Source organism: Scophthalmus maximus, chromosome 8, assembly GCF_022379125.1.
Source record: "Scophthalmus maximus strain ysfricsl-2021 chromosome 8, ASM2237912v1, whole genome shotgun sequence".
Classification (NCBI taxonomy): Eukaryota; Metazoa; Chordata; class Actinopteri; order Pleuronectiformes; family Scophthalmidae; genus Scophthalmus; species Scophthalmus maximus.
The window spans coordinates 25,081,167-25,103,795 of NC_061522.1; the positions used below are offsets into that span (position 1 = coordinate 25,081,167).

At 42.3% G+C, this 22,629-nt stretch overlaps 1 protein-coding gene across 1 annotated transcript; it reads right to left on the minus strand.

Annotated features, from left to right (window-relative positions):
* Window positions 1-2,822: 2,822 nt before the first annotated feature.
* Window positions 2,823-5,619, minus strand: adra2c (adrenoceptor alpha 2C). Its single transcript, XM_047334159.1, has one exon. The coding sequence runs from the start codon at window positions 5,366-5,368 to the stop codon at window positions 3,944-3,946; it is 1,425 nt and encodes a 474-aa protein (XP_047190115.1). The 5' UTR covers window positions 5,369-5,619; the 3' UTR covers window positions 2,823-3,943.
* Between the last annotated feature and the right edge of the window lie 17,010 nt (window positions 5,620-22,629).

The following is a 22,629-nucleotide window of genomic DNA, read 5'->3' on the forward strand; positions in this document are numbered from 1 at the left end:
CATACCCCCGCCAACTGCAAAAGTACCCCAAAGAGTGTAAGAGGCTGTTCTTGGAATCACAAGTGTAAATGTCTCGTGTTTTGCTTGGTTATTGCAGGCTTTGACGCTAAAATATTAAAGCTGCTGTCGGTAGGATTTGCAAAAATAACTTTTTTTCATATTTGCTCAAACTGTCACTATATGCTGGTAGTAATATGTGAGACAGATCGTCTGTGACAGACTCTGGGTCACTCAGCACCCTCTACTGCTTTTAATGCCATTTGCCAAAATCCACCGCGCCTGAGCAAAAATGTCCAATCACAGCCAGGGGGGCGTCTCTCTGCTCTGTCGGTCATCCAGGGACAAGCGGCGCAGCGCTGCAGTCCTGGTGCACAGCCTCCAGTGCTCACGTCTTTGCAACGAGGAGCTCGCAGCAGAATCTGAGTTAGTTTGAAAACACCGTGGTAGAGAAGCACCAAGCAATCTCAAAAACTTCCCGGCTCCTTTGCCAGAAACTGCATATGCCACAAAGACCACGAGCAAAAACAAGCTAAAAAGAAGAAAACAGATCGAGCAGATGTAAACATCAGAGCGGCTCCATAGAAGCAACGACACCGTCAGGGTTCACAAACGATGTGTTCTGCTTGACCGGTAGTTATCTCTGTTTCATTTATCTTTTATTTTCCATGTTATTGTCGCACTCTGTGACCGTGTGTTACTGTACCTTTGTTACTGTACATTGTGATCAGGCTGCTAGTTATAATCAGGCTGCTAGTTGCTAGGCCCACAGTGCTACGGCTAGCGGTTAGCAGTGTTTGTAGCATAATGGCTGAAAATATGTTTGTGTCCAAGCGGTCTAATCTGTTTTTAAAAGTTTTCGAAACGTGTGTGTCGTTGTCTATGCTCTCGCGGCCAAATGCTCCCCCATCTGTGTCAGACTGTTTAGTTAGCTTCACTATTTTATCACCAATGTAGCATCCCGTGCTATGCTAAATGCCAAATGGTAAGATGCGTGATGAATTTGTGAGGAGGAATATTTTTTGCTGTATCAGTTTCACATACTCATGTTGCTACTCTCCACAGATGCTGACTTTGCTGGGGGACCAGCTGAGGAAGGAATATTCAACACAACTACTTTTTTTGTATTCATGCAAAACAAAGCTTGACAATACCACATCATTGTACTTTGATGAATTTTGTTATGCTTTTCTTTGAGCTTCTGCATTGTTAGTACTGAACCAGTGAATCTGATTACCCCAAATTAATATATTTGTAATGCCTTGAATTGATTCAAAAAGTATTTTGATAGTAGTAAGTAATCTTCACATTGTTGTATATTTATGCAATGAGAAACCAATCACTCTCAAAATACACTTTATTGCCAAGCAAACACTGAGGTTGCATAAATATTAAAATATAACTTTGAAATAAATAAATGAAATGAAAAAAATACATTGCACAGCACAGTATTTACATATTGCACAGTCTGAAGCTAAACCATCTTGGGATGAAACCAGTGCAAGTGGCAGGGACCAACTGGCTCATCACATGAAGATCAGCTGTGTCTTCGGCTCCCAGGTCCTGGGGTGTGGGGCCAACACGCTGACCTCTGCCCCGTCTCCCACGACCGCTGCCCCGTCTCCCACTGCCACTCCTAGTTCGACTGCTCGTCAAAGCAGCAGTGTTCACTTCCTCATCAGAGTCCAGTGTACCAGTCTCAAAGCTCTATTAATGTTATAAAATATAGATAAAAGCGTCAGTCATCTTGCAAAGCAACAAATGATGTATGTGAAGATAAAGCTGTTAATTTACAGGCCTACCATGTAACACTGCAGTAGCTAACATGCTAGCTAACGCTAGGTACGTAAACAAGCTCATATAAACTAATTTACGGTGAACTACGTTCAAAAACACTGACGATATTGTTTTCACAAAAAGTCACAGGTAATAACGTGAGGCAACGATAATTAAAAAAATGTCTTATTATCTATCAATGTGGACAGTACTCCGTGTTAGCTTCAGGTTAGCTTCTTACCGGTGGGAACGTCATTTTACGTACCTTGCCTGGCTTCGGTTGCCATGGTAGCGTACACGGGCACGGAGGGCTGGGAGGAGCTGTGGAGGAGGAACCGAAGTGCAGCGGAGAGGGAGGGAGCAGGAGTCGTTGGGTTTTGAATTCTGTCCACACTTCTCTCAATCCTACCGACTACAGCTTTAAGTGTAAAGATGATGTTTCCTGACCAAAATATTCCCCATGCAGCTGTCTCCCTTTTAAGCATTAGGGAACATTTAAGATCTAAATTATTACAAATCACACAAAAAATGCGTGAATGCTGGTAAAATGATACCCATTTCAAAGTTCTCAAGCTTGGAAAAACACCTGCCTACCAAAAAGGTTACCTTTAAATGACTGCATTTACTAAAAAAAGATCCTTGGTCATATGTTCTGAGTCACAGCAGAAAATAAATAAACGACAGTGGCACAGCAGTAATATCTTTATTTGATCTTTTCCCATGTGCTTAAAGCAGAGAAGTAAACACTTGTTCTTTAAAAAAGGACGGAGGTTTGTGTAACATGAAATCCCTTCAGAGCGTTGTTCATCATACAAACACTACATTTTTATCATATTGATACATGTGTGGTAACAAGGTGCCACACAATAATACTGTAATGTTTTCACTTATTTACACACGAATAAGCATTAGCCCTTCCGGCTATGGATGCTTGAAATGTAAAGATGAAAATATTGACTGTATAAGTAATTTTTATGTCTTTATGGATATAATAACAATGTGCATGTGTGGTACTGTGTGTGTGCAGCAGACAATAAAACAGAGCGATACAGTGTTTGGTTTTTTACTGTGGCTAAGTGCCTAAGGGAGAGAGAGGACGCGTGACAGAGAATAAGATGGAGGAGAATAGAAAGACAGTTGACCAGAGAGAATAAGGCCATTTGAGAAAGCAGGCTTTTATACATACTCACCGCGCGTGCACACACCCACGCACGCACGCACACACACACACACACACACACACAAACAGTCTCAGAGGGTGACCATGTGTCCCAGCAGTACTTCTGTATTCCATATATTTTCTCAGAGGAGAGAGGAAGGTGCAATCACATGCCTTAGAGAGGAAAGTTTCAGAGACAGCACTCTATTGTACATGCCATGGTATCCAGAAAAATTTCAAGTCTACAAAAGAATTACAAAATTACACTTGTAATGGAAAGTTCCCCTTACAGTTCCCAGTTGAGACACTTTTGAGCCTCATACAGAACACTGAATCAGAAATATAACTTTGTGGCTTTTGAAAATTTATATTTTTTTTCCTTTCCTTTTTTTTGTGAAACAGATTTGCTACTGAAACAGTAAGCAAGGAGCCCCTTCATCCCATTGGTCCACATTGAGAGTGTGACATAATAGAAAAGTAGAGAAAAAGTGAGTAGGAGACAGAGAGAAAAGAGTGATCCCACTATCCCATGTCACAAATGATGGTTGTGTGGAGATTGTCAAGGCCTTCGCATTTTATTGAGTAAATGAGATTGCATTACAAATCAATTTGCTCTGTAAACCTTTCGCCTCCTGTGCAAACTCCAGTGCAGCCACTGGTGTGCATGCATCGCAGTTAACTGTTATTGTATTTAAATTAAGGGATGAGTCAGTGAGGAGGGGGAATGAGGCGAAGCCCACATCAGAGTCCAAAAGCAGCCTGAATGGCATTAGATGAAAGCTTCCTCTATGAAAATGATCAGAACGCTTAGCCTTGTTCTTTAAACACCATTACTGTACCTTCAGTGCCTTGATCCATTAGGCATCCCTTTTATTTCAAGAGTAATCCCTGAAAGTAAAGGTGTGGAAGCCCCCCAGGCCAACACGTTATTATACAGCTCAGTGCAGTTTGTCAAATGTTTGTCTGCAGGGAGAAGGTGTCTGTTAGAAATCCAGCTGTGCAGGACCCCCTTCAGAAAGAGCGTTTCCATGACTTACAGAGGATCTTCTGGAATGCTCTGCGGAAGTCCTGGTTGAAGATGGTGTAGATGACCGGGTTAAGGGAGCTGTTACAGTAGCCAATCCAGAAAAAGAATTTGAACAGGGTCTCTGGGATCTGGCATGGCTCCCGGCAGATGCCATACAGGCTGTAGGAAAAAAAGAAGGGGAACCAGCACACGACAAATACACCCATGACGACAGCAAGGACAAAGGTGAATCGCTTTTCCCTAGCGGCAGAGACTTTCTTCCGATTTACGGTGCTCCGACGTTTGCGACGAGACGAGAATAGCTCCATGGACTTGGAACTGGCACGCGACTTTCTGCTGGAGTATTTAGAGGCGGAGCTGCTCTTCCGACTGGACTTCCTGTCCTTCTTGTCATCGTGGTGATGTCTAGACGAATTAGAACTTTTCTTAGGTTTCTCGTCTGATGAGCTGCTATCGTCGAAGTCCTCGTCGCGGTCTGTCAACGCATGTTTGGGCTCGTTTGGTAGAGGGGATTGAGCTGACTGCTCCTGACAGTGCCCATTTTCACGTTCCTTGTCTTTCATGCTTCCGCCCCTGCTGGACTTTAATGACCCGCCTGGTTCCGCTTGGTCCATCCCATTCTCCAGCGGGGAGTCCACATCCCTCTTCTTCTCTGACATTGTTCTGGTCCTGGTCTTTGCCACCTGATAGATCCGGATATATACCAGGATCATGATAACACATGGGGCAAAGAATGATCCAATGCTGGAGTAGAGGATGTACCAAGTCTCATCATTCAGGATACACTGGGGACTGGCCTCATTGCTACTCCTGTCCATTGATATGAGTGGTGGGAAGGAGATGACGGCTGAGATCAACCACACCACCACAATCATCCCTTTAACTCTTTTAGGTGTTCTCTTTAAGTTGTACTCTACAGCCTGTGTAACCGACCAGTATCTGTCCAAACTAATAGCGCACAGGTGAACAATAGAAGAGGTGCAGAATAAAACGTCCAGAGCCAGGTAGATGTCACACCAGATTTTGCCAAAAAACCAGTAGCCCATGAGTTCATTTGCCAGAGAAAAGGGCATGACTAGGGTGGCCACCAGTATGTCCGCACTGGCCAGGGAGACGAGAAAAAGATTCTGGGGTGGTTTCAGTGCTCTGCTCGTTAAAACGGCGATGACAACCAAGACGTTCCCGACTATTGTAAACAAAATCAGAAAGCTGACAAGTCCGGCCAGACCCCATATAGCGAGCTGGGTGTACTGGCTCTGAGAAGTGGAATTAGAGGACATGTTTTCAGCCTGTATCCCTTCCTCCAGGTTAGAGCTATTAAAGAAATTCATTTTGAGTTTATTATCGTTCCTTCTCAGCATACAAGCTATGACTTGACTATGAGGAAATAATATATAAAAATATCCCATCAGGACATTTTACAAATTATATCAACATCAAGTGGTGTTTTTCTTCTCTCCTCACCTGCGATATTCCACATCCTGCGTGCAAGTCTCCTCGGGAAAAGGAGAGAGAGAGAGACGTGGCAATATGTATTTTAAGTCCTTATTCCAAAAACGCGAGGGCTGCACAGCAGCACAATTTCCATGGTTCGAGAGCGGGCTCGCTACTCATCTCGTCCTCTTCCATCCCGACTGCGCCCTCATCTCTCCACCTCCGTCTCCCCGCTGTGTCCCGAGAGGGGTTTGTAACAACCACGTGTCTCTCTCTCTCTCTCTCTCTCTCTCTCTCTCTCTTTCTCTCTGTCTCTTATTATCAGAAATAAAAATACCCGCTCCGCGCTGGAAAAGAGATGGAGGCTATTAGTGGATGCACGCAGATGGGGCCGGTAAAAAAAAAGCAAATAGCAATAAATGTCTATGTGTTCAGTGGAACTTTCTTTGATGATTTTCAATTAGATAAGCGTAAGCTGCTGCTGGGGCGCTGGATTCATGTTTGCAGGGTTCTCTGCATTAGAGCAAACACTCAACATCGTATTTTAAATTACTTGACTTTTTGGAAATGTCCGTTTCAGTAGACAGAGTCATGTTTAAAGACAGAGAGTGAGCCGAAGCCGTTCGATGGAGGTGACATTGCCGTCAAAACGCACAGACTGACAGCGGAGAGCGCGCTCTGCCATGTCCTTCTGCGCGCACACTGGAGGTCAGTGTTGTAACAGCCTGTTCTGTCCGGGAGGGATCAGCACACCACGCAAGGCAGCATGAGCTATACGAAACATTATATCATACACAACCATCACGTGAATAGATTTTCCAATATGTTGTGCTGGACACTTGTATCATTTTCCCTCTCTCCTGCCATTATTAGCGTGTGTGTTTGTGTTGTGGTAATTGTGTTGATAAGAAGATTACAGGATTACATGGTGCAGTTGTCATGGCTGTGGTGGTGCAGAGAAGCACAATGGCTTTTGGAAATATCAGAGGCACTAAATCGTCTGCATGGAAACAATGTGGATATGTGGCTTATGTGATTCATGTACAATCATTGTACATCTTAAAAGTAAGATGTTCATCCCTGGGTGTCATCAAACGGGCTGAATCTAGCATGACACTCACTACATTTACATACACACTTAGTATAAGTATTCAAATTATTGTATGTTAATATTCATATTAACATATCTTTAATATATATATAGCATTCATTTCTTTATTAATTCTGAATTTGACATTATTCAGAATTTAGCATTTTCTTGTTGAAATGGGGTTCCATTTCAACAATTTGGGTTCCAGTAGCATTATTTGATCATTTACTCAGCACATTCGGGATATACGTCTCAATTGTTTTCTTTTGTGGCAGCATAGGTCTTTACTGTTTACAGCTCTATGCATTGAAGCAGCTGACAAAGGTTTGTACGTCGAGGGTAGAGCTGCATGCCCAGAGAAAAGCCCACATTTCTGCATGGAAGGAGATGTACCTGTTTTTAAACATTATTGGAAAAACAACAGGGTTTCCTCTACGGGGAAATTAAGTTAGAAAGGGCATGTGTCACAGGGGTGTTTCATGTCAAGTAGAGCATGCGGGGCTGCATGTGAAAGAGAATGTTAGTGGAATATTCATAAGTCATGTAAACTGCCTAATAGGAATATTTTCTTTTTTCAACTAAGTTCAAAAGCATGAACAAAAAAACATTGTGAATGACTTTTATTTTATCTAGATATTTTGGAGCACCCTCCTTTTACCTGGCTCTTTCTCCTTTTGTTTCCTTCAACCCTCACACATACAGTATGTGCCTTATTCTCCCCCTGTCTTTCACACATATTCGTTCAGGCTTTTCTGAAAGGATAGTGCAGCAGCACACTGCCAAGGTTGTTCAAATTAAATCCAAGATCACATCACTGAAGTCAAATTAAAGAAAGAGGGAAAAAAGGTTTTATTATGCCTTTTGCTCCCTGCTCCTGTTAACCCTGTGTGATCTGGGTGGTGCTGCCACCTGGAGAATGTGTCTCTCCTTTGGATGGTATTAAGCTCCTGGACCACCCTGTTTATTGACTTTGTCTCCCAGCTAAATACCTGCCATTAATCACAGAGCGCTCAGCCATACTGCATTAAGAGCAGCCACAGCCGCGAGAAATGCTTAAGTCCAAATTGTTCTTCATGAAGGCTATGAGGTGGCATGACAGGGCTCTGGGGCATGCGGTCCATCTGCCTGCATGGGAAACACAGTAAGAAGGTGGACTCTAAACTGCTCCCACACCAAAACCCAAAACACCCTGCTCATGCTGCATGTTTAAATTGAACTAAGGCTAGAGCGATGCTGTAGGTCAGCGTGGATGCACTCACTCTAACTTGATTTTGAACAGACAGACAAGATTATTATCATTAAGTCGTGTCCTGGGGCCACAGCTCTGTCCGTATAATTGGGGCACCAGTGAGCGATCTCTGGTATTACACAGCTCGTTTCTAATGTTCAACATTATTCTCTGCTCTGAGGGAATAAGTTGACTCTCTCTAGCACTATCCAAAAGCCAACTTTAAGGTACCAAGGAAACTGTGTTGATAAGTTGTATCCATTTTAACTGATGCTTTGTGCTTTTTCCACCCTTTTCAAATGTGTGACATGCTAAATGATCTTTCTTTTTGTTCTGTTCCATTCTTTAGTTCTGCTCAATCAGTATAGTTGTACAAAGTGCTTGGTTTGCCCCCCTTTTCACTTTAGGGTCACACGGCAGCATTTGTGGACCTGAGAATGGAGGTGACCAGAGCTTGGTATTAAAGAGGAAGGAGGGAGGCAAAATGAGCTTCATAAAATCTTGTTAAGAAAGACTCCAAAAAATGTGATAACACCTGATGTGTTCTGACAGAGTAACATGACCAGCCTTTTTGTGGCCCAGTTAAATCCAATTCAGTGAACACTCCTGTCATTGCTCTTCATCAGCTCCACATAAAAACTAGAAGATACAGTATAAAGCCACCAATGTTGACCTCCTACTTAGGAACTTGTATCATCTACCTTTAACTATTGAACATGTAGCTATAACATGAGCACTAAATACATTAAGTCAGCCTCATGCTAACAAAGGAAACTCCCTAAAGAAATTAAAGCTGCTCTGAGTAACAACAGCTACTACTAATTTCCCTCCCTCCCTAATGTGCGGTGGATTCTTTATAGGGTCTCTGCATAAGGGGAGGTATGGTATAGCTACTGACAGTGACAAATGACAGTGCTACCTGGGCAGGCTACTACAGAGCCGAGAACAAATAGTTTGACGATGCAACATCCAGCCAAAGGGAGTTTCTTATTTGGTAGCATCACCTCACAGAACAGGGCCTGCTTCTAATCTAGTGCCTTGCCCTTCTGTGACAAATTACCTTGGCACCGAAAGCCATAACTGAATTTTAATAACTGAATTTCATAACAGAATTTTCAATCTGCCAGTATATTTTTGAGTTTTGGATTAGAGTTTTGGGGAGTTGGATTTTGTTTATTATTCTGTCTGTCTGTCTGTTTCTTGTTTCCTTAGTTATTAAATACTGCTTTTTCCCTTTACCTTCATTTGGCTCCTTCAAACCCTTACACTGACACTTAAACCTAACTATAAAATTTAATAGAAAATATCCTTTATTAATTTAAATGAGTAGTACCCAATGTAAAATATCAGACAGAAGCGTTTTACCAGCATGTATCATACTATGCATATGCTACTGCAACTTGCCAGGGGGGGCCACTGTCCCTGACACCTTAAGAGAAGTGCTAGCAATAGACAGATATATGCTTTATTGGAAAGGTGGCTGATATTCAGCACCAAAATAATGAAGTGTTCATGGAGGATAAAACACAAGAGAAACAGATGAAGGCAGAGGCTGTATAAACTATAAAAGTACTATTATTCTGAGGACTTTGGCATTTCAGACTTTGGGCAGTTGTTCATCTGAAGGAGCTACAGGCGTATCTGCACAGATTGTACGTGAAAAGAGAGCAGATGTGTTGCTGGCATGGAAGCATTCGCTGGTCATCAATGTTTTATATATCTCTGCCCAGGTAGAGGTAAAAGAAGCAGCAAGCACTGTATGTATGGTAAAAAAATACTGTCAAAAGCATCGTTTAGCTCCTCACGTGGTCTGTGTTAGAGAGGCTTGTACTGAAGTTAGTGCTTCAACTTGAAAATGACCTGTGCATTCCTGTGGATCAGCAAGTACATAGTATACTGTCCAAGGAATGTCTTCCCACGTAACAGCAAGGACTTGGTAGTAAATGTATTAATATCCTTCATAAACAGATTTATTAGAGTACAGTTTGTAATGACATGTAAACTACTTAACCAATTATATAAATACAGTAGTTAAGGCTAAATAATGAAAGAATTATGACTAGATCCCTGGTTAACAAGCTACCAAAAACTTGGCTGTTGTAATTATCAGCATTTTAGGAATGTATATTGACTGCATTTATCTGGAGTTTTTCTAGTCTTATCGACCACTCAAAGAAACAGCTATCAGAGGCAAGTCAAGTGTCTTGTCTAAAGCTGATTTGGGGAAGTGGGGATCTAAACACGACTTTCTGGTTTGAGGACAACCTCTCTACCTCCTGAACCACAGCTGCTTATGTTGTGTTACACTCAGATAAAAACATTAGACTAAAGTTAGAGATAAGTCTCCTGCAATGACATACAACTTGGTGGCAGTGTTTTTCTTTTACATGTGACCTTTCATCATCAAACTGAACTAAAATTCCAGCACATTCCTATTCAAACATCTGGGCAGTAAAAAAAGACCACACCAATTCAAACTTATACATGGCCCTAGACATGGTCTACTCCAGTGTATATGTCATCCATGTTATTCAGTCTTTTCCAAAGAAGCAATGGTCTCTCTTTAATTAACAAATGTGGCTGTAAACACAATATGGCTTTGCCAAAAATGATGCTCCAAAATGGGCAAAAGAAAGCCTCATACAACTTTTACATATCTGCTGTTTGTAACATTTTACTCATATTGTTTAAAATGAGTTGCTGTGCAGTGTCTAGCCTGGCAAAGTCATTACTGTCCATGTGATTGACAGCTGGGCCAATGTAGCAGATCGTCTGGCAACTCAAACATTAGGCACAGCAGGAATGTGTTGAAAACATCACTCCCCAGACATAGACCAACACCAGTCGACTAGGTGTTGCATCATGATCTGCACACCAGATCAACTTACTGTTCGTGAAAAATGACCATCTGTGAAATATCACTCAGAGAGAGGTCACAGATTTGCCGAGAGAAGATGGACAAATTGATTTGGGAATTAAATGAGAGAGAGGAGAGAGTGATGGATTATTGTATAAGAAGTCATCGTCAATTTTGTGTTGTCGATGGAATCAACACTTAGGAGTTAAATACATCATGTGAGCCTAATAAATCTGTCAATGTGGGACTCATGGTGCATTATCCTATGAGTCAGTCCTCCTCAACTGTACGCTGTCTCTAAGAAAAACTGCCTAATGTGGATATAAAATGAATCAAGTCAAGACACCTCCCCAAACCAAAACAGTGCCCAGCAGTGTCAGACTTGTCAGCTGGTAAAGTCCCCCGCCCCCCCCCCCCCGATTGGGACGTTAATGGATCCAATCAAACATCGAACCTGCACAATCAAAAATGCACAATCCACAGATGCCCCCAACTAAGCGTTTTGCATTACAGTCCCACTTCCATTCATACCATGAGTTATAGACTTTTCACAGCCTTAAATAACCACATGGTATTTTCAAGTGTGATGGATTTCATCTAGATGCCCAGCTTCCAGTGTAATCCCACTTCTGAACCCTCCACGGCCTAAGAGCTCAGCGTATAAAGCTGGATCCTGTATCAGTGCAATATCAAAAGGGGGAAGGAAAAGGAACACTGGCAAAAGTAATCAGGAGTCCAGAGAGAGAATAAAAGATTGGAGAAAGAATAAAGCGATCTGAAGACCAGTATGAGATAGAGAAGCAGGAGTGGACATAAATCTTAGGACAAAGATAGCGTAGATTGACCAGATCCCACCAACAGATCACATGGGTTGGTAGGGACCTTTAGTCATCAGTTAATTAGCAGAAGTGGGGGCAAGTTGTAATCTGCTTCTTATCTTACTACCAACCATCTTCTCACAGAATACCATTGTACAACGGGGGTTGGACTTGGGGGAGTTATTGTTACTATTCTTTATCTTTTCTTTGTTCTTTGGATTTGGTCAGACACACTTACCTGTATTCCTGTTTGTTAAAAGAGGCTTTTCATTTGTGATTAGCTTAGACCAAATGTTCAGAAGTTACCCAATAGGGCCACCGTGTAAAGCAGTAACACAGAAGGGACCTATTATGTTGATTAGTTGATTGGGAATGCATAAGGATGTTAATGAATGAGTGTACTCATTACTTGTATGGAGAAGTTTTCTAGACTTGTGCCACATTAATCAGTGAATTAATCACTGGTATATTTGCCCATTCTTCCTTTCACTTTCTCCGACAAACCTTCTCTGAACTAACTAATACACAGACAAAGACAGACACACGTAAAAATGAAATGTTGGATTAAAAAAGGCAGACAAGGAATGTGGATGGCAAAGCTACACAAATTGGTTGTGCTAACTGGGGCTAAAGCTAGCGTCCAACTTCCTTGTTCACTTTCTGCAAAGCCCTTGCCTTCTTCACCCGGTCATGATGTATATATCAGCCCGGTCGGTTTGCCCACACACAGCGACAATAATGATCCTCCATTCCTGTTACAATGACAGGACGTTTGACGACAGTGACGGCGGGAGGATCTCAACACTAATTGTCTATATTTCAAGTCGAGTGACTGAAGTGAATGCGCTACTTGCACCATTCCCGTGGCTGGACTCAGTGACGCGAAATTCGCGTCTAGTCATGTCTTTGCATTGACTTTGTATGTAATCTACTCACGTGAAAAATTCGTGCCGCGTCATAATAGATAACATGTTTTTACTGAATGCATGAAACCATTCATGTGGGCTTTACTGGTCAGCGCACTACAATTTACTGTATCCTCATTCTCTCTCCCCTAATAATATCCTGATATATTTTTTTATTTGCACTGACACTGGACTCTGGATGATTGAACAAACTAATAGGTTTATGTTGTGGCCATTAGTTCTATTGCAGGTTCTAAATACTACAATATCCATAAGGCTTGGCCATCGTTGCCACAGAGAAGATGCCAGTCAGAGTTTTGAATCTGAGCAGTCACAAATTGAAAACTCTCTGATTTTGAATTTGTGAAGAAAACACAAAGAAGTTGAGTTATAATTGCCAAATCCATCCAAATTTCATAGTTGAAAATTGACTTTATTTATCTGCAGATTCTAAAAACTTAGCTTGTGTTTAACACCATAGTTTTAAGTTTCAACCTGCCATAACGCCGAAACTTTTTAAAGTTTAAATATATACAAGCTTGTACCTTTTGATGTTTTATCAAAGAACCAGGAGTTTTCTCTTTTGTAATGATTAAACAAGGCGACTTCAGCCGAGTCAACATGCTCTCAATTTGTGTAAGTGAAAAAAACAGTTGGCACTTTAATGTCCAGGGCAGTAGTACTTAAAACACAGCACCTCCTCCCACTATCAAACTATTACCACTCTGCAACACAAATATCACTCCCCTCACTCTGCTTCTGCAGGGAGTTATGATGTTGCTGCTGGTGGGGAAGGTGATTGGTAAATGTGAATCGAGTTATATTTTTGCCTCTTACCTGAAGACCAACTTCAGAAACAGGACAGGAAAACACATATTGCAAGCACAAATTGAAGAGAAATGAAACGCAAGCAAAAAATAAATTTGTTTTGAGCGAATAAACATCTATTTTGTGCTCAATAGATGTATTTGCATGTTTAGCATTACCCATATTAACGAGCAATAATAACCCCTCTCTCATGCAGTTTTCTTCACATTTTCTCTTTTTCCCTCTCAGATTCTATACTCTGCATCAGTGCGTGCTCAAGGTTGCCTGCACGCTCACTCAACATGGCAAAGGGTTATATCGACAAGTCTTAAAAAAGGACCAACGTCAACTGTTTCCTAAATATTGCTTCTACTGTTGACAGCAACAAATCTTTTTTCGCCTAAGATCATCGTGGACTTTAAACGTATGGTTAATGAGCTTGTAAAGGTAGGGTGTTGGTTATGGTTACGGTGACATGGCAGGGAATCAGCAGGATAACTTTACAGTATATAAGGAAATCAATTGAAATACACAAACTTGACAGACATACCAGGTCCACCACTGACCTTAAGCAGCCGTGTACATAACTACCACTGGAGGTCTGCGGTCTTTAAAACGACCACAATACATTGTAATATGCTGTTTCAAAACTGACAAGCATTTGTCGTATGAGTTGGAGGACAGGCGCCGTTATATTTGTGCAACAAATGCAACCAATCGGAGAAGGTCAATCCTGATTGGCTGTTTGGTGCCCAATCACAATGTTTCCACAAGAAGATGAATGGATGGGTTTGGGGGACTTGGATGGGTTTACTTGCTCAGAAAACAGACAAATATAATGAGCAGGAGCTTGAAGCAAATTTACCTCTCGATGATGGGACTCGATGCAGTAATGGACCGTTGGTTGGCACAGTAGGCAAAGTTTGAATGAATGAACTTTATGAAAATCAAAGCGACTGACTGTCAATTGCAACTTATTTCTATAAAGCTGAAATAAAAGTAGCCCTGGGCGATATGGAAAAAAATATTATCTTGATTTTTTTTCATATTGATCGATATCGATATATATCACGATATAAGTCAAATCACTATTTCTGTCAAGCTTAAAGGGGCCATATTATGCTCCAGGCACCTTTTCAGCCTGCCTCCACGTATATTTGGTTATCTGGGTTGTCTGCCAGCCCACTGAGAATGAAAAGAAAACAATGAGTCGTTGATTCGTGGTTTGGGTTGATCGTGCAGACGGTCTGTAAACGAACCATTCACAGCCCGGGTGTCAAGTGACGTAAGTTGACTCCTGCTACTGGGGCGACCACGCCCCCAACCTGAGCAGCACCTCACCCCTTGAAGTGCGGAAAAACAGATCGCGTCTACGCCATAATTTTCTCGCGGCTGGCGGCATTCGGTCGCGGCTGCCGGTGGTTGGTCGCTGCTCCCGGCTTGCAGCGTTCGGTCGCGGCTGCCGGCGGTCGGTCGCAGCTGCCGGCGGTCGCGGCTGCCGGCTTACCTAGACTCGCGGCCGGGATGTCGTTAACGTTCTATCGCCCAGCCCCTTGTGCTGTGTGTGTAATTATGGAATCCACCGTAGTCTCACAGGGCAGTTTATACAGAAAGAGGAGGGTGCTGTGTGGCTTGATCCTTGAGGTGTTTTGACATGGAATGGCAAAGAAATGTAGTTCACACACCTGAAAACCAATGTAACTTGTGTAAAAGGGGGCATAATATGGGCCCTTTAAAGGTTGTGATATATAATATTTAAAGTTAATTTTGGTTTAAATATTTATTTTCTGTGAGAAGTTGAAAATGACAAATTTACTGAAGAAAATTATACCATTGCTGCTGTATAATGCACTTGTGTAAATACAACTGCTGCAACTGCTATAAATGCTTTCAACACAGTTTGCAGCGCACGCTACTACTCCACTGCTTGTCGGACTTTAAATATTCTTTTTAACAATGTCCTCGTCTTTTGAGCCTTGTGTCCGTGGTGATGTCTTCTTCGGTCACATTTCCTGTCGTCATTATCTCTTTTATCGTCTGGACCCTGGTCATAAGACGAAGCGGGTTAAGGTGGTCACAAGAACAAAGGCAAGTAAAAAATATTCACAATAGACTTAATCTTAGTGCCAAGAGTCAGACTGAGTTAGCGCAATAATCAAGCAAGGAATAACGGTAGAGCTGGAGACGTTAGACCGAGGAGGAGTAGATTGGTCAAAGCGGGACCATGCCTAAACCCCCAGCCACCCACACACATAGGCAAATGAAAAAGGGAGGAGGCTTGGGGAGAAACAGGAGACACTGGAGTCACAGCCGGGCTGTGACACTTTTCTTGTTTGAATTGTAATAATTACAGTATCACAGCTCATGCTGTAAACTCTATTCACCTGTTTTATTTCCCCTCTGGCTGATTTGGCTCCTCCCTGCTGAGTGTGTGTGGCAGTAGGTTGGGCTTCAACACCTGTTCCTGATTATTTGCTCCTGCTTAAATGTTGTGGCTGCCCATTCTCACGTCCCAGATTGTTTTCACCCACTCAGTGGTAATGCACAATGCTGCACGCTTTTCTGATACTCAGAACTAATATTTGATACGCTTGGATTTTTGCCGGACACTTGCGCACTCTGTTTTTGCCTTAGACTCGACTTGTCTGTTCAGCGCTCGCCTGGAAGCCTCAGCCTATTGCCTCAGCCGTTTGCCTGCACGCCTGCTCCGCCCACGCTCACCAGCCAACCTGCTCAGTATTATTATTTCTGTTCAACATTCTTTGACAAGTTTTTAAAATTTTTTTTATCAAACATGTTAAAAGTTCCCCTTGTGTTTGGGGTCTGCATATTGAGTCCAAAACCTTACTGAAACATAACATATAGCTCATGGAAAAGGAAATCATGCTCTACAATCTTCTGGCTGCATTGACTTTGGACTTGATAAAACACAGTGGACCAACACCAGCAGATGACATGGCAACCCAAATCATCACTGACTGCGGAAACTTCAACCCACTTGGATTTTGTGCCCCTTTCCTTTTTCTCCCGACTCACCGACCTTGATTTCCAAATGAAATTCAAAATCCTCTTTCATCTGAAAAGGGCACTTTGGATCACTGAGGAATGGTCCAGTTCTTTTTCTCCTTAGCCAAGGTGAGACGCTTCTGAAGTTGTCTCTTGTTCAGGAGTGGATCAATACATGGAATGCAACACTTGTAGCCCATTTCCTGAAGACGTCCGTGCTCGTCGACTCTTGACGCAGTGACTCCAGCCTCAGTCCACTGCTTGTGAAGCTCTCATCGGTTTTGCTTGACAAACTTGTCAAGGTTACTGTCATCCCACTTGCTTGTGTAGTTTTCCTACCACACTTTTCCTTCCCAGTCAACTTTCCATGAATATGCTTCGATACAGCACTCTGAACAGCCAGCCCTTTCAGCCATGATCTCCTGTGGCTTACCCTCCTTGTGGAGGGTGTCAATGATAGTCTTCTGGACAGCTGTCAAGTCAGCAGTCTTCCCCATTATTGCAGGTACTGAACTAGGTCGAGAGATACGCAGTATTTATACTGTCTGAAAAGTAATTTACTCAAAATGGAATTTACTGTATGTTTTTTGTTTGTTTGTTTACCTGTAGACTGTAATCACAGAAATTAGGGGGGAAAATGTAATAATGTCTGATTAGTCTAGGATATATTATATTTTCACTTACTTAAATATTGAACTTTTTCATGATATTCAATTTTTTGAGCTGCACCTGTATATATATTCTCTCTATATAGCGATTCTGTCACAGTCAGCCACCGTCATGCCCAGTAGGTTCCCACGTCACCTCCCCTCTGTCCCACACGAGCAATCAGCTACACCCACCTCATCACCTCACCTGGCCCCGCAGCTGCAGCTCATCACCAATCAGGTCTGTATTTAACCTCCTCTCACTCAGTTACTCACCGCCAGATTGTTCTTTGTACTCCATGTCAGACTTTCCAGCATTTACCCACGGACGGATCTCCCGGTTTTCGACTCTGGTTCTGCCCCCGACTTCCCCGTATCGTCTCAGCCCTGGTTACGACCCTGCCTTTGTCCCTGGTTTCCCCGTTTCGCCTGAATCCCGGTAAAGACCTCTGCCTGCTGTCCCCGACCTTCCCATCTCGCCACGATCCCGGAAAAGACGTCTACCTTCTGCCCCTGACTCTGAGCCTTGCTTGTGTTCTCCACAATAAAGTTGATCACAGACTGAGCTACGTGTGTCTCGCGTTTGTGTCTAAACTGGTTCGTTACAGATTCCCTGATAGCATTACAGCCATCGGGGCAATTTGGTAGTAGACTGTAGTAGTAGTTGTATTGAACCACCAACCTTCAGATTGGTGGAGAAAACATGTTTATGTTTGATTTAGACTGGGGAAATGATTGTGACACATTGTTACACTGTGCTTTGTTGCTTCTTCTCTTTTATCTTACAAGCTGAGCAGTGCATGACGAAAACCGTTTTTGTCCTTGCTGTCTGTCTTCTTTCATGTCCTGTATTTAAGGGATATTTGCAGCTTACACTTTATCTTTCAAGCTGGAGGGTTGTGGATCCATTGGGTTTTTGGTATGTTTTATTGAGTGTAGTATGTGGATGTTTGTTTTTTGCTGGATGTGCACAATGTTCCCTTTCTCTCATTCTCACATGCAACATGCTTTATTGAATAGAAGTATTTAAATCTTCTTTACTCCCTATCTGCAAACTGTCTGCTTCTAAGCCCCTTAAAGTCTGTGCTGGGGACAGGCACTGACAGTGCCTGCTGATTTGAATACATACATTTCCTTTGTGGTGCAGTGTGGCATTGCAGCTGAAGCGGTGACATTTCAGTTTCTCTGCCTGTACATTCCTAGTGTGTGTCCAAATTTAAATTGTACAGTTAAATGACCACAGAGTGACAGGCTTGTCAGAGAAAATTCCTCTTGGTTTCTTCTGTTTTGCTCTAATTTGTAATTTTGTTCATGTTCAGTCTTTTTGAACCAGGTACCAACTAATGTGTGTATGTGAGTGGTGACTAACTAGAGATAATATTTTAGAATACTAAATAGCAGTGACGTTTGTGTAAACACAAGGGCATCATGTGTGATTTACGATTTTATTATTATGAAAAGTAGAACATATTCTGCTGATTTGGTCCTTGGTTTCTGTTTTGATTCAATAACCAGCTAAATCATGGAGGTCTGCTGTCCCCTTTAACAAAGGGGATATCTTAATGGTCTTCTCCTACAGTTATAATTCATAAACAATGCAGGTACTGTAGTTTGAACATATTTTGCTTACTTCTATAGAATTGTCCAAAACAAAAGGTCCACCCCAGGTTATCACTTGGGCATTCACCCTGTAGTCTTGGTCTCACAATAATCACTTACATTTAGGACATACATTGATATGTGTTAATTTTTAATGGAATTAAAAAAGGGAGCCCCCACGTGTTGTTATGGTTAAAGAAAGATACACATTTTAACCAATGATTACATTTAAGCAAATAGATCATAACAAAACATGTTAAATCTGTTTAACCAGTGGTGTAGTGAGTGCATGAGTGTGGATATGTGTAATGTGAGTGTGCAAATAAAAAGAAGAGAGAGATATTTAGAGATTTTAACAGTACTTTATTATAAAAACAGGTAGTTATACAACAACAATAAAACACAGATTCACAGAATCTGAATTATGTCAGGATTGTTCCAAAGAGCAGCTCTCTGTCCTCCACAGAGCACAGGACGTGTTTGTAGCACCAGACACTGGAAAACCTTTCCACATCTTTCATTGTATCATAATGGTTCAAATCTAGCTTCAGACGAGCTTTCACCATTCTACAAAACAACAGAACAGCATCATCATCCATAGCTTTCTCTACTCTGTTCCTTCGGCTCAGATAGACGGTCATCTTGGCTGTGCCCACAACTGGAGCATAAATATGTAGCCCGGTCCCACAGCACCTGATCCGGACTCGACCGGACCAGTAGTGCTCGGTCCAGCAGCACCCGGTTCAGGTGCTGCTGGTTCAGGTGCGGCTGATCCTGGTCCGGTGCAGGAGCTGCAGCTGGACCATTATTAGTCCTCCGAGGACATGAACAGATGAGGTGATCCCCATTCCACAAGCAAAACATTTCATTCTTTCAGAGGAAGCATACACATTGTAATCAAAGTTATCAATTCTGAACCTTAACTTTAAATTGAGCTCCTCAGCGTTGTTCTTCAGGACCATAAACACCTGCCTTCTGGATGAAACCACGTGCCTCGGGTGAGGAGACTTACAGCCCAGAGGAATCATTTTTATGCGGGACATTAACTGTCCATGTCTCACCAGCTCGCTGTGTAACATTTCGTTACTGATGAACGGAGGGACTTTGGACAGAATCCCTTTTTCTGCCAGGTTAATCAGTGGTAGTACCAGAACAAAGGTATTTTGGATCAACACGTTCCACAAGCACACCGAATTTATCTATTGAGAAAAATCACAACTCCGTTAGCCCACGTCTAAACTGCACTCTTCCACAGAGCAGTTCACCGTGGGACACAACTTCACTCCATGTCGGTGTGTGAGCTTTTCCAGCCCCATGCCTCCCACTCCACGAGTTGACATGACTACCTCACACAGCCGGGCCAACACCGCTCCGGAACCGGCCCGACAAACAACACAACAATAAAACTACTGACAAAGTAGTAAAAACAGATAGAAAACACACTCATGCTAAATAACTCTGAGATGCCACTCTCCTACACACACACACACACACACACACACACATATAAACACACGCACACACACACACACACACACCATCCACTCAGAGAGAGAGAAAGAGAGATCTTTCCCTAGTTGGTGGAGTTTTCGACATTGGTTTGGTAGTATGTTAGCCAATCCAATTTTTAGGTGATAATGTTACATAGACCTCGATTTGTCAGCTTGTGTTTTTTTTTTTTTGTCTGTCTCCTATGGGACAGGAATTGTTTTAAACTTCCAAAGTATCTTAAAAGTTTTGCAGCACTTAGATGTTTGTGTTGCTCTAATGTTTGACTGAGGGTGTGCCTGACGCAACAAGGGCACCCGTCATTCCGACAAACATAACAGTTTCTTGTTTCTGATACACATCATAGCCAGCATTTGATAGTTTTCCATGCAATGCTAAAAGGAAGTACATGGGAAATAAACACATACCAGGTTCGTCAGCCTTCTCCATTTCCACCCACCAGACTCATTCTAACATTTCATGTCAGACAGGACCTGTATTTGCATTAACATGATTTGATTGGCTATTGACTGTGCTTGGGAATTTGTCTAAATGTCTCTGGACATACAAACACAGCTTGCCTGCAGCCGACTTCCTCACAGCAGTCACAGCCTGCCACTGCCCATTCTGAGGATGAGGTTGCCTTTGCTAATTCAGTTACAGTTGCAAATAATGAAATGAAAATAAAGAAAACATCCATCATCACATGCAAACACTCAAGCCCTCGTACACAAATACAGAGGGCGCAATTATTTTTGCTCTTCGCACATACACAGTCTCCTGATAATTCTGCTACACAAATTTGCACAACCACTTGGTTGCAACTCATGCAAACAGGAAGTTTCTTGTGTCCAATAACTTTTTCTGAGCAGGTGGAAGTGAACGTCTGGACCCCCGCAGACTGTCCACAAAATGTTATGGACGCTTGTGTGTGTGTGAATATTAACTTCATCAACTGCTCAAATTAAGAGAACATTTAATCATCATAGTTTAACACCAAGCCATTAAACTTCAGGCATATCAATCTGTCCATTTAGGAATCACAAGTGATTGTGAATCAGTTTTAGCTGCTTTGGTGCAAATGAAAGTGACAACAGGTTCAATGAAGAAGCAAAAGCAAGACAACCACCAAAAACAAAATCAACTCCCTTTTTCTAAATAGCTTACTCACTTTGTTTTTGACCAATGTTTTTACAAGTAGTTCACTTTTATTTGTATGGTGCATGCACCAAGGACACGCATCAGCAAAAAAAAGCACATAGGTGATGCAGCTTGTGCTGCCATGATAAGTGCCTCTGCGCTGTCTTCTGTCAGATTTTCTCTTCTTTTATCAGTCGGTGGCACATGCCACCCAAGGGGTTGTCTTTCCATGATGGTTCCTCCTCCTCCTCATCGGGTTTCTGTTGTCTGAGGTATGCACTTAGTCATCATATTTGAGTAGGTTTCGGACAGTTTGGTCACCAGTAGCCTGCTGGGGGTAATGTTGCAGGGCTCTGGCAGTGCTCATCCTGTTCCTCCTTGCACAAAGGAGCAGATGCCAGTCCTCCTACTGGATCGATGCCTTTCTACGGCCCTGTCCAGCTCTCCTCGTGTAACGGGTGATCTACTTGTAACTCCTCCTTGCTCTTGAGACTTTGCTGTGAGACACAGCAAACGCACTTATGGACGTGCCATCCTTTAGGACCTGGACTACCTTTGCAACCTGATTGGGCTGCAGGTACTGCCTCATGCTATCAGTAGTAACAAGGACAGTAGCAGAACTCAAAACTAGAAAAGAATCAGTCAGGAAGGAGGAGAAAGCAATTGTCTGTGGCCACCACATGCAAAACCATTTGTTCTGTGGTTTATAGTAAAATAGATTATGTTTAACTTGAGCTTTGAGGGCCACATTACAAGTCCTAAATGTGAGGAGAACTAAAATTGTTTGCTGGGCTATTGCTTTCTTTGATCCTTAATGGTGTAGAAAGGGTCCGTCTGCAGCCATAAAAACCCAGTGAGTTCCCTGAACTCCCTCCACTATTTCCATGTTTTCATTGTTCCTTCTATTACACCATTTTTCTTTCACCTTCATCACATCCTTCCGTCTTCTCTCATTTGTTCACACTCACACACTTATGCCCACCCTCTCCCTCTGTCTCTCTGCCTCACACACACACACACCTGGCTGGATAGAGAAGTCATTATAATGCTGCTCATGTTCGGGTGTATTTGTGCCTTTGGTCTGCTTGTCCCCAATAATCTGAATGTGAAGTCCCAGACTGATCGCTCTCTGCTCACCTAGGCCCTATATTACCAAAATCAGTTATTGCTACTCTGTGTGTGTGTGTGTGTGTGTGTGTGTGTGTGTGTGTGTGTGTGTGTGTGTGTGTGCGTGTGTGTGTGTGTATGATTGCTTACATCAGGGTTTGTCTGTCATGAGTCTGTTTTCTTAAGGCCGATAGTTATAAAACAGCTCAGGTGTCAAATAAAAATGATGGTAACCAGTTTGATAGTTGAACTATGAAAAAAGACAGTTCGTATTACTGCTTCAAATTTGAACTATCATTACGTTTTGCATCAATGAAAACATGGTTGAATGCATTGGCAGCACCCTGGAGACTGTTCAAGTCCAAAGTCTAGTCATATTTTGGTTTAAATTTAAGTGTTGAGCGACACTATTGAAAATAGTCCCTTCTTCTCCAGAACACACAGGAAAAAAATCACTGTGAAAGAGGGCAACACTTTTAATACAAGGCAAGTTAACTTTTTTAACTAAATGCATGATGAGCACTTAAAAACGTCAAAAATCGTT